The sequence below is a fragment of the Ursus maritimus genome, unplaced genomic scaffold (genome assembly GCF_017311325.1).
Source record: "Ursus maritimus isolate PB19 unplaced genomic scaffold, ASM1731132v1 scaffold_14, whole genome shotgun sequence".
Taxonomy (NCBI): domain Eukaryota; kingdom Metazoa; phylum Chordata; class Mammalia; order Carnivora; family Ursidae; genus Ursus; species Ursus maritimus.
Genome location: NW_024423786.1, coordinates 9,481,577 through 9,495,083, shown reverse-complemented (window position 1 = coordinate 9,495,083; position 13,507 = coordinate 9,481,577). Strand labels below are relative to the sequence as shown.

Sequence of the window (13,507 nt, the reverse complement as noted above, 5' to 3'; positions counted from 1 at the left end):
CTCGCTCGAGGGACAGATGTGAGCCGCCAGGGCAGGCAGGGGCCGCGGCCGCACTGACGTCAGGGCAGCGCTCGCGCAGCCGCAGCCGCCCGGCCCGGCTTAGGCCGCCCCGAGGGAGGGGGGAGCCGCGCTCTGCCATTGGTTGGCCGAGCGCGAGCGCCCGCGAGGATTGGCTGGCGCCGTTTTAGAGGGAGTCCCGCTCTCCAATTAAAGGACCCCGCGGCGCGGGGCAGCGCGCAGAGCTCCCCCTGGGCCCGCGAACTTGGCCATTCAGCCAGCGCTGTCCCCGCTGCGCGCCCTCGCGCCTCTGCCCGAGAAGCTAGGCGCTGTTCCTGCACCACAGAAGATGGCAAAGGTGGCTAAGGACCTCAAGCAAGGAGTTCAAAAGGTGAGCTGCGATCTGCCTGAACTTACCCACATTCTTCCTTTTCCCCGTGTCCCTCCCCCAGGTTTCGCGGAGACTTACCTAGACATAAGAATGAAACTCATTAAATTCCAAGACTTCCCAGAAAACAGAACAGTTGGGAATACATACTTGAACTAACTGGCACACACCCCAAAACTTACTCTTAAAAGCCATTGTGTAAAGTATTTGCAAAAAATCTTAGTTCTTCCATGATGCCAATTAAAATTTAAATAAAGTAAAACTTTTTTTTTTTTTTAATAGCAATCCTATTGTCTGTAGAGAGGAAAAAAACCCTCCCTTCCCCTCCCGGTAATGAGGTGAAGGTTGGGGGGAGGGTAATATTTACTCATAAGGAATCTTCCCTCTTGCGGTCATCCTGGTGTTTTGTGTTTTTCACACACACACACACACACACACACACACACACACACACACACACGTGTTTCTTTAGTTGGTGATATTGGCCATGGCAGCAGTTCCAGCACATGGGAACTAATTTCTGTCCCCAGGTCTGCACGTTTCCCTTTCAGGAGGGGCTGGCCAGGAGCCCAGAAGGTCACGGGTGAATTACTGCAGGAGGGGCCTGCAGCTGTGCTTGTAGCTCCAACACCCACCGGCTACTTACCTGGATGCAGTTGGGAGAGGGCACAGGCCAGAGGCTTAGAGGACAAGTGAGCTGGAAGGGGGCAGAGACACAGACAGTCTAAGCCAATGGAGAACTGAAGCCCAGGGTTATAGAGCGTTGGTTCCGGCAGGCAGTGGAGCATATGGAAAGCCATAGGCACTGAAACCCTGGCCCTGGACTTTTTAGCTGTACTGTTTTGACCAAATCACTTTTCTGTGCCTCTGTTTTCTTGTCTCCAGTTTTGGGGATGATAGTCCCTCTTCTCTCCCAGCATCAGTAACAGCAGTAGTACACTGTGGGTTAATCTCCCAAAGCAGTCAATTTTTTTTTCATAGTGTAGTTCTATTTTTATTTTATTTATTATGTTCAGTTAGCCACTGTATAGTACATCATTAGTTTTTGATGTAGTGTTCAGTGATTCATTAGTCACGTATAACACCCAGTGCTCATCAGTCATTTTTAAACTCTTGCAGGGCAAAGTCCTCCTTAGACCTCTGCCATTACCTGTGGAGTAGAATGAGAGGCAAAAACAAAACAAAACAAAACAAAGAAAGAAAGAAAGAAAGAAAGAGAAAGAAAGAAAGAAAGAACCCCAAATGTATGTCAGAATCAAAATAAAAATGCAAGCCACATAACTTAGAGGCACAGAGTTCATGCATCTGATTTATAGCTGCACCAGTACACAGCTGACCTTCCCCAGACTCCCATACAGAGTCCAGCAGACCCTTCTGAATGTGTACACCAAGTCAGACTTAATCAGGGCATCTCTCTGGAATGTACCATGTCCCATCACATTTGCCAGACTATTTAGAGAATCAAGTCCTCTCTCCTTCTATGGACTTCTCCCAACACTTTAGACCTTGGTAAGCTACCTGTTAATTTCTACCTAGTAGCAAGTCATGCATGCACAGCTTTTATTTCTTTATACATCTTTCTAAACTCCTTGAAGACAAACCGTTCATCTCTGTTCCAACACAGCATACCATACACAGCAGGACTCAATAAACTACCAGTGAACCACTGAATATCTGTCCAGCTAAGACCATAGCGTTCACGGACAGTACATTTTGTACATGAACGTTCTTTAGCTTGTTATAGCACCAGGATATTTGTGTGTCTGAACTGCCTCCTGAAATTCAGCTGAGGTAAAAGAGTTTAGAACTAAAGGGGCAGAGCCCCATGGTCCTCTAGAAAGTCAGATGATTTTGGGGTGGTTTTACTACAAGCTGATGGGTAGATAAAAGGTGAAGTAAGACCCAGTACATGGAAACCCTCCTCCTTGCTGAGGACCAAAGCCACCACTTGGAGGAAGCCTTGTTTTTATTTTCTTTTGCATCGGAGAGTGTGATTATCTGGATTAGAGGTGGAACATGTTCCCCTTCTTGTCACCCTCTAGTGCCAACTTCCTTGGCCTGCAAAGGGTTTATTTTCCATTTAGATCCAATTTCAGGCTTAGAGAAAGAATGTGGTGGGTAGAGATGAAAGGGTGGATTTTTTTTTTTTTTTTAACTTCTTGGGACCGTGGCAATGAGGAGGACAATCAACACTATGTAGATTAACCGATGTCTTCAACTCAAAAAGTCAAAGGAAGGGAAAGGAGTGGGGGAGAAACTCTCCTTGCTGAGCGTTATAATAGTGATTAAACACCATGTCATGCCAACAGCATGTTGAAAAGCTTTTATTGCATATTTACCCTTTAAATCTACAGCAGTGGGGGGTTTTATAACATTTGGCTTCAGGATGCATAATCACACTTAAGCATTTTGAAAAGATTTCATAGACTCTTGGAGTTGCAAGGGTCCTATTTACAAAATAAGAAATGGCTTAAAATGGCATACAGACTGTCTCTACTGCCCTAACCCCAAGGGGAAGTGGGGTTTGAGGAATCCCTAGCAGCTGGAAAGTCATAAAAAGGTCTTCAAGAGAACATAAAATCCAAAACCTGGAGTAACCTTAGAGATCGTCTAACCAATCCCAGACGAACTGAGTGGCTCACCATGGATCACATACCTAGTTAGCGGCAGAGCTTAGAAACAGTTACCTGCCTTCTCTCATCTGTGCTAAGTTAAATGCTCCCAATGGCTGCTCTTGAGCCATCATTTGTTTTTCTACTGGGAAAGAGAAGATTTCCTAGAACAGAGAGTTCCCTGAGAATAGTCAACATTCCTTGGTAATAAAGGGCCTTGAAGGCCAAATGCCATTTCTTTCAGTGAAATCAACCACTACTGTGGATTTGTTCTTCTATTGTTTATTAAACATATTTAAGAATACTGGTACTACTATTCTTATAACCAAATCAAGGTTCATACCCCAGCTCTACCACTTACTAGCTGTGTGCTCTTGTGTACTACCTAATTAACTTCTAAGTCTGTGTCCTTATCTGAAAATTGGAGAGACAATAGCAGCATCTACCTCCCAAGGTGTCTGTGATCATTAAATGAGATAATGTATATAAAGGGCTCAGCCCAGCAGCTCTCAAATAGAGTTAGTTGTTATTATTATTATTGGTGGCAATGGTATATTTTGATGGGGGTGTGAATGCTGAAAGGAGTCTTTTGGTGAATGAAGGACACACTTTTCTTTATGACTATCCCTTCTGAAGAGCAGCTAATTTTCATTCCACTGAACCAAAGTGAGTTGCTCAGTCTTGATAAGCTGAACATTGATCTCATCTTCATTCTAGCCCAACAGATACAAAATCTGCTTACATGGAACAGAGATTACCAGTCATTTCACTCTGGAGTCACAGAATTTTAGGCCTGCAAGAGGACAGGGAGCTCTTTTCACTTTTTAGGCAAGGAAACTGAGGCCCAGAGGGGTCAAGCTCCTTATCTGAGATTGCTGAGAAGATGTGCTGAAGCCCATTTAGGCTCTGCAACAATACAGGCCCGTTGGCTGCCAAGGAGCCATTTGCAGGAATTTAGAAAGGACAAGAACAAAGAGATCTGAGAGCATGTTCACTGTGGACTGTGCATGTGCCAGTGGACTGGCTCCAAAAGGTTCTCTTTTTCACCCCTCAACGCGATGTCAAAGGAGCATTAAATGATGGTTCTAAGTGCAATGCCAGGTTCAGCTGGGCGTCTCCCCACACCATTCTCTGCATCCCCTCCCTCTTGGCTTTCCTGTCCTCCAGCTTCATCCTCCCCTCTGTCCTCAGCCCTTCCTGCTTTCACCTCCAGTTCCTGCGACGTGCAACACTGCTGGCACGTTGCCTGAGCGAGCCGATCCAATGTAAACACAGCTCCTCGAGAATTGTTGTTGGCTCCCTCAATATTAAAAATATATTAAGCTGTCACTTAAAGACCGTAATAGCCAAGCACTGGAGACATGCCCATAGGTGTATAAAAGCAAGTTGGCCCAAAAGAGAGGACTTATTTTAAAAGAGAGAAAGAAATTATCCAAGTCCTTCTTAAAGAATCTCCGAAAACAGATGCTGAAGCCATTACTTTGTACATCACAGATGCCTGTCATATTGTGCAGACGTGTGTGAATATATGGGGTTGGGGGCTGATGACTGACTTTCACCAGTGCATCCACCATCTGGGGAGATGGGAGGCAGGGAAAGGCTTAATCACAGACCATCTCTAGGGTTTACTCTCAGCCACCTAGGCTCCAAGACCTTCTCTTAGCCAGGGCCTACCCACCATGCTATAAGCAGGACAGTGGGAAAAGGACTTTGGTATTCCCCTCTGAAGGGCCCGTAGTTTGATCTTCTCTCCATATTAACTGGCCAAAAGTAATAAAGAAGAAAAAGAATAGGCTGAGTTCAGCAAAAGCTGGGGACCAGGAAGGAGGGACATTGACACAGACTCACATGTGCATCATTCTTCCCACCGCAATGCCTACCACTTCTGGTGAGGAAGAGGTAAGGAGCAAAGAAGTGAGGGGATAATTCTCGTGCAACCCACTGGAGTCACAGGGCTCCAGAAGAGGTATTCGATTTGACTTTGACTTTGGAAAGAATCATTTTTTCTTTCCAACCTGCACATTCAAAATAGTGTGAATAGTGTGTGAATAATAAAGTGGAAATCTGGCATGATGAGTATAGACCTTGGGAGTTCTTAACTCCCCAGTGTTCATCCAACACCATTTAAACATGTATTATGAGAAACGCTTTCTGGCAGGGGTTGAGTCATTCTAATAACCGCAAGCATTTATTTACCAGGTGACTTTAGACAGGTCACTTTCCCTAGTAAGTGGCAGACCTTGGATGAGGACCATTCTTCCTTTTCCCTCCAGTCCACTGACCTTTCCTATACACCATGCTGTCTCCCAAATAATAAGTGATTCTGGAAAAACAGGCCTAAAACTCTGTTCCACTGAAGGTAGAATTGTGGAACAGCTTTTCAGGACATCCAGAAGGAAGAGACAACTGTTGTTCTTTATGGAAGTACTCCCCCCCCCCACACACACACACCCTTTCAGTTGCTATCAGGAAGAGGATTTGGCTGGCAGCTGCCACGATCTTGCCAGGTCCAGGGCCACCAACCAATTTGACAGGAGTCCCTCGAGATTATGATATTTCTGTAACTTCACATGGAACATTCAAGATGTCCTAAACCCATTCTTGGAGCTTTGTATATATCAATGGCCTGGATCTGCTGCAGCTCCAGAATTCTTTTCTATAAAGCTTTTAAATAAAATAACAAACAAGAATTAGGTCTCATATGTTCACTGAGACTTTTTCGGTGGCCACCACTTAAACTTGGTATCTAGGCCTAAATATCTGATGAAGAAATTTGATGGTGGTTTCTCAAAAACAGAAACAATAAAACAAGTACAAAGCTTTGTCAAACTCCCAGATCAACTCTTCACTCGTTGTCTACTCCTTTTATATGAGAAGCAAACCCTTTTTTGTTTTTTCTCAGAAGGGACATGTTTGGTCTTCCTTTTATCATTTGTTTGGACTCCTGTCCCCTAAGAACTCTGAAGGAAGACTCATCTGTTGTCTGCTAGCATTGACAAATTTGAGGAAAGACCACAGAAAGGAAGGAAAGACCTCTCTTGAGCGCATGCAGGGCACTTGACATTTCTCACCTCCCATTTAGCCTTAAGGACTACCATGCAAAAATGTGAATGTCCTTTCTCCACATGGGTAAGTTAAGACTAAGTGATCATATGATGGCGGGTTAAGAACTCAAACCTTAAGCTCTTCTCTGATCCCAAACCTTAAGCTCTTTCCACTCTAAGAAAAAATAAGGCTTTCCTCAGAAGTAGCAGTCTGGTAGAGAGGAGCTCTGATTATCACTGCGCGCTTCACTCAGAGATCAAGGTCTCTCTACACATCTGATTCAGGAATTGCCCAGCATTTGCCAAATGCTAACAGGCATTTGTACCTCTCTGGTAGTTCTTGGTCACTAGTCGGTGTCTCCTGTCACCCACAATAAGTCAAAGCCCTTTCCAGGTATAGAACAAGGGCTTTCTAGATTTCACCTGGTTCCTGGTTTTCTAGATGTCTGATTGAACTCTCAAGGGAGGAGGCTGGTAGACAGATAGTCTAAAGAAGCATACAACAGTATCCTAAAATTACTGAAGAAGCAGTGACCCTTGACCAAAAAAAAATAAAAATAAAAATAAAAAAATCCTAGAGATCCCAGTCCCAGAGCTTCCAGGAAATTCTAGCCTGGGGATAAGCCTGGCCTCTGGAATGTGTATCTCTACATGCCTGGTCAGCCTGACTCATGGTCTACCCAATAACACGTGAATCAGGACCAAGCAAAACACAGCCAAGCCCCCACCAGGACATGCTTTAAAAGGAAATAAGATTGCTGAGGGGGAGAAAAGCAAAGGCTCCATTTGGCAAGTAACTCTTTGGAAGCACAAAGGAGTACTGGGGTCCAGCCCATGGCGGCTGTTTCAAATCCACATGATCTGTTTATGGATTTTTTTTTTTCTCCTTCTGTTTTAAAACATTAGATTCTTTATAAAATTAATCTTTGGAGAAAAATGCAAATGAATCATTACTTAAAAGAGCTGAGCAGAATCTAGGGATTGGCTTGGTCAGTCCCTTTGTGTTGCAATTGGGACGTGGGGGAGAAATAGCATATCCAAAACTTACATGAGACGTAGCTGAAAGATGCACTGATTCACAGCATCTTTTATGAATGTGGGGGAAAGGGTATGTTCTATATTCTGTCACTTCCATGCCCAGAGTACTCTAATTTCATGTCGGCTTCATACCTTCAAACTTCAGAAGGTCAAGCGAACATTTTGGCTATGAACTTAGCTCTGGCCACAAGATTTAGAGGCCAATTGAGAAGTGGTTAAACACATAGCCTTTGCAAGCATGGAGATCTAGGTGTGACTCATAGTCCTGCCATTTGCTAGGTCTGCAACCTCTGCCAAGTTGCTTTTCCTCTCTGGACCTCTGGTTCCCCATTCGAGAAAGAGAGTTAACAATAGTTCTACATCTAAACAATAGTTAATGAGATAAAGCACGTCAGGTGCCTGGATGCCTAGTAAGTGCTCAAAAAATATTTCCTCTTGCTTCCTGGTATCCTCTCTCCTCAGTACAGCACAGAAATCCCGTAGGTAGTTAAGCGCCGGAGCATGGAAACCAAGTTCAACTTACCTACGTCATGTCACATGTGGCTTCTAAGATATCAGATTGCAGGATTTTCTCTTTGTAGCTAAACTTAGACTTAGCCATAAATATACTCAGGCTGCATCATATGCAAAATCGTGACAATGGCAACAATTTGCTTTGGGTGGCTGGTTGCTACACTTCTAGAAAGCAGCCCTCCCCTTGCCTGAGACCAGTGGTTGGCCCCAACCATGTGATCTTAGATAGGCACTCACCCTCACCGAGCCTCAGATGTCTTGCTTATAAATCAAGGTAATAGTCACTCATCTCTTCATTTAGCAAATATTTATTCAGCATCTGTCATGTGCCAGGCATTGTGCTGAAGTCAGTGAATAAGAAAGTTTTGGTCCCTGCCATGTAAACTTGAGTCTGATGAAATTCATTTCCCATAAAGGTAGCATAAAGGCCAAATAATGTCAGTGTTCTATGATTCGGTGTATTCCTTGACCACCTGTATTGTGTGTGCGGATGCGCACATGCACACACACGCACACAAACACACACCCCTACACACTTAATTCTTCTCCTTTGCTACCCGCCCTCATATTTCCCAACACTGCACACATCTGAGCCACATCCGACCCCAGTCATTTCTACAGTGTAACAGAGGAATGAGGCTGATAATTCTCCCAGTTACTGCATTTTAAAAAAGATTTATTTATTTATTTATTTATTTATTTATTTATTTATTTGAGAGTGAGGGCGGTGGGCAGAGGGAGAGGGAGAAGCAGACTCCCTGCTAAGCAGGGAGCTGGATGTGGGCTGAGCCAAAGGCAGATGCTTAACAGACTGAGCTACCCAGGCACCCCCTAGTTAGTGCATTTTAAACAGGGTATTTAGTGGTGAAAAGTCTGAGGCCAGGGGAAACTACTGGCTGCTCTCAGGTACTTCTGGTAACCAGCAGCCCCTTCAGCTGCCTTGCAGACATGGTGCTGGACAAACTGTCCGTGCTCAGCCTATGTCCTCAGAGGCAGCCCAACACCCCAGGCTCTGTCCTTAGTGGTGTTGATGGCAGGGGCACCAAAGGACAGGAGCATGGAGAAAGGGCCTTTTGGCTGACTAACACCCCTATAACCTGCCCTTAAGAAGACAGCATCTATTTGGGCTGTATGACTAAGTGGCATGTCCAGGTACTGATTCATGGGGCTGACTACCAAGGTGACTGGCCTGGCTAATCCATTGGCTGGAAGAAGTAGAGGGAAAGTGGTGCCCAGCCCTGCCCTCATCCTGGAGGAGGGCCATCCACCTGCCGAGACATTCCTGTGGCCAGCCGGTGTCCTTGTTAAGGGGATCTGGCCATAACAGGGGCAGGGGTCAGCATTTGGGAGCTTATTTTAGAGGAAGTCAAGGAAATTTTTTTAAATCCTGTTAGCAGATAGAGGAGACATTTTTAACCAGGGATCTGTGGACAGAATTGAGGGTATCAAGGAATGTAAATGAAGAAAAACTGCACCTTTATATACCCGACCTCTTTCTGATTCAGCATTTCTTTCAATTATGAATGAAGGTAAAAGCCCTGACAGCTTAGCAGCCCCTTAACTTGTTCTGTTTTTTTTTTTTTAACCAAATAAAGCTGTTGTACAAGACATTGACATTAGAAAAAGATAGCTGGATATAGGCCCTGTGCCCTTGATACCGATGGAATCTAATACTTTCATACCTATTCCAGCTAAGATAGATGTCTAATGTACCACTTATACTTGCCCATGTTCTGAAATAACAATAAATCCACTGCTAAGTCTTGTTAATTAACTTAATAAAGGCATGTATATTACTAAATCATAGACCTGTTTTTATATATTGGTACTATCCTCTGTAATCCTACATATTTCATGCATTTAAACTATTGTTCTGAGAAGGGATGCTTTCATGTCAGACAACCAAAGGAGCCCAAATATATTAAGACCTCTGTCAAAATAAAGCTTTAACAGTATTCTATACACATATACACAAATATGTACATATATAAACACACATCCACACATATAGCTGTAGTGGATTGAGATCTGAGGCTCTTTTTAAACCTCAGCCTGGCCACTCACTTCCTATTATCTTGAACAAGTCACATTACCTCTGAGCCTCAGTTTCATCATCAGTAAAACGGGCCTAAAAGTTGTCCTCAACAACAATCTGTTAAGTTCTTAGCACAGTACTTGACAAATAATGTTGTATGTTAAACAGGAGTTACCATCACTATGAAAAGAGCGCATGAGAGCGAAATGGTAAAGATAATAAAAATATTACTTTGGTGAAACTTCTCCACTTCCAATTTGGCACACTTCAAGAAGTCAGTCCGTGCAAACATGTATTATATGCAATTATTATATGCTAGGACAAAGGGACTAAGCTGTTAAGTGGAAAAGTAGAAGGAGAAGAGTCTCGGAAGCTGATGGTTTCGGGAAAGGAACAGCCAGTGTGGCCATCAGAGAATGAACAGTGCCTGAAAACCTCGAGCAGAGGTACAAGTGTGGAACTGAGGGAGATCAGAGGAGGCAGTACTTCACCCCACCTGGGAGGTCAGAGAAGACTTACCCAGGAGACGACATCTGAGCCAAGTGTTGAGAGACAAGGATAAATGAGCTGTTAGGATCAGGTCATAGTCCAGCTTTATGCTTTCCAAGTCTGGCACGTATATTCTCCATCCTACCTGACTTCTAACTTGGGGAATGTCCTCCATCTTGAACTGTGGGGAAATCTATTTCCATGTATGCATCCATCCCCACGTATGTGTCTTTTATTTTCTCATCTGAGGACTTGCTCCTCTTGCCTCTCAACCAGAACACTTGAGAGTGATCAGGATAGCAGGCCCTGCCAAACTGGCACCCAGAAAGCTTTATGGCAGTGGCTTGAGACTCTCTCAGTTCCAGCAAAGGAAATGCAGCCAACTCACCCCCTCTGAGTTTGAATTTTTGCAGGAAGATTTAGGTTCAGATAACTGAGAATATGCAATATCAATAGGAAGAAAGGAACAGACACACACACGCACGCACACACACCCCGTGAAATTCAGCATACTGCACGTGTGAGCAGAGCATGAAAGTGATCCAGAGCGTCACAGGGCGTGTTTGTGCACCCCAAGTTTTATTCACCTTTAAACTCTGATACTTGGAGGAAAAATACCAACTAGGACTCTTTGATGAAATAAGTGAAAGAAAATCAACCCTTTGAAATACGGAACTTGTTTAACAAGATCCAGAATCTTACATCAAAACAATACCTTCTGTAAAGTTCTTCAGATTTCTCACTTGGCCTGAGAGTGTGGGTTCCTCATTGCCATGTGTTAGAGCAGGTGAGGCATCGAAATGAAAAACACATGGTTTGGATGTCAAAATGCCACTGGAATGATTGCTCTTGATCTTTGTCAGTTGTATATGATATGTTAAAAAAAAAAAAATCCCAGAAGATTTCCTCTCAGTTATCTGGAAAATGAAGTTATGGGGATCATGCCTGTGTTTGCAAGGACCTGAAAAGAAGCAAAGTTTAATGGAAAAGCTGTGTTTCCTTGTCCTCCTACACAGCCAACATGCCCAAACAGCCCATAGGGAGAGACACCCTGTAATAAGATTCATGCTATTGAGAATGGCTGTTGTCACCCGCCTCTGCACCTTTCCTTGGGTCCAGCCCAGGGCTGGGGCCATCACAAGGGAAATCATGATACACTTATTCGAATAATGCTTGTACTGTATATTTCAGCCATTACAATTAATTTTTAAGAGGTAGAAAGGGCTTCAGAGTTTTCCTAGGTCATCCTCCTTATTTAGCAAACAAGGAAACAGATCTAGCAGGTCAGGTGACTTGCTCCAGGTCGCAGAGCTAGTTAGTAGAAGAGCTGGGGTAAGAATTTGAGGTCTCATAGCATTTCATGTTCAGAAAGACTTTTAAAACTTTATTCTGTTCAACCATCCCATCCTTAGCCTTAAACATGAGATGAACTGGACAGAAAAGCCAGATCCTCTGAGAATACCACTGACCAGCATGTGCAGCTCCTGACGGGACCTATTTTTTGAACCCCTCTAAATATTAGAAGTTCTTGTGAGCTAATCTCTCTCTCTGCAACTTTTTCCCATCACTTCTGTTTCCCTAGCTCCCCAGGTCAAGGATGCAGTGACCACTTTTTTCTAATGTTCCAGTTCTGGTAACTAACCAAGTCCTACATATTGTTCAGGATGAAGGTCAAAGCATCTGTTTCCTTGGTTAGTTCCTGCCTTCTGGGAGACCTATTGTCAGCTTTCAGCTGAGTGAGATGGCCAACAGACAGCTCCCAGTTTTTGTTTTGACATGAGTTTTGTGACTTGTGCCCCCTTCTCCATCTGAGCAGCATATTTACCTCTCCTTCTAATCGCACCCAGTTGGGAAGGTCACTTCTATTTCTTGGAGCAGAGCTTTTACAGTACAAAAACATGACAGAAGAGAAGGGGATAGGCAACCCTAAAGCACTAGGAACTCCAAACCCACATCATAAATACTCATGAAAAATCTGCACTGTACCACATGTAAAGTACCTCATTTATAAAGGGCAGGAGGCAGGGGGAGATGATAAGAAATCAGAGAAGACTAAGAAGGAAAAGAAGAAAACCTTGATAAGCAGAGGTAATATCTTTTTAAAAAGCTTTAAAAAATATTTGCCAAGTTGTCATAATTTATTACTATGTGGAATGCTAGAGCAGTAAGAGAGTAATGTAAATTTTATATCCTGGTGACTTTTCCATCTGGAGAGAATGCTCAAAAAATAAATATGAAGGCTGGTCACCAAAACCAACTTGCTTTCATTAAACGATGCCACTAAGAAAGTAAAAGACAATCCACAAAGAGAAAATACTCACAGTACATATATCTGGCAAAGGATTATATCCAGAATATATAAATAACTCCTTTCAATCAATTTTTAAAAAGCAGTCCAGTTTAAAGAAATAGATGGAGATTTGAACAGGCAGGCATGTGACAGAAGATGTCTAAATGGCTACTACGTGTAGGGAAAGATATTCAACCTTATTAATCATCAGAAAAACACAAACGCACAGTGAGATAGCATTGCACACCCAGAAGAGTAATAAAATTAAATACTGACAATAGCAAAAGTGTTGATAAGGACGTGGAGCAGCTAGAATTCATACGTTGCCGGGAAGAATGTAAAGTGATATAATCACTTTGCTGGGGCACCTTGGTGGCTCATTTGGTTAGGCGTCTGACTCTTGGTTTGGCTTGACGCATGATCTCATGCATCATGAGACTGAGCCCTGTGTGGGGCTCTGCGCTCAGTGGAGAGTCTGCCTGAGGATTCTTTCCCTCTGCCCTTCCTCCCGTGTGCATGCACGTGTGTGTGCTCGTGCCCTCTCTCTCTCTCTCTCTCTCAAATCTTTAAAAAATTTTTAAAAAGATACAACCACTTTGGGAAACTGGTAGAGACAAAGAATCCTGAGGGGGTAGAAAGAGGTACAGAGAACATGAGGGCAAAGGATACAAGACAGACATGGAATAGAGTGAGACCAGCACCCCTCAGTGGGATCCTCATCCATGTGGCTTAATCGAAAACCTTCTGACCTATGGCTCAAGATTAGAACTGGCATGGTAGGAGTGGGGCCGGAGGCATGGGAGGGAGACTCTTTGGCAGATGTAGGAAGAATCTGGAGATGAAAAGGAAATGAAAGTGAGAGGGTTGGGGAAGGCACCATTCCAAACCAGACTCTGAATTTTTAATGTCTGGTCCCAAGTTTTATTATCCTCCTGCCGACTCGCCTACGAAAGGATTGGCTTTAGGATGGTGGATGAGCCAAACCTTGATTTGTTTCCTTCCTTCAAACGACTGACTTGAACCTTCATCTGACCCTTGAGGTCCCCCTCTTTCTGGCTGAAAGTCTCTTGAGAACAAACTCCAGTGATTTCCATGGTTTGG

At 43.8% G+C, this 13,507-nt stretch overlaps 1 protein-coding gene across 1 annotated transcript in view; it reads left to right on the top strand.

The window, feature by feature from the left end:
- Positions 1–232: 232 nt before the first annotated feature.
- The window catches only part of LMCD1 (LIM and cysteine rich domains 1), a 58,228-nt gene continuing 44,953 nt past the window's right edge, over positions 233–13,507 (top strand). The window contains exon 1 of the mRNA XM_008697934.2: positions 233–388. Coding sequence (XP_008696156.1) covers positions 347–388 — 42 coding nt within the window. The 5' untranslated portion in view covers positions 233–346. The remainder of the gene's footprint in view (positions 389–13,507) is intronic.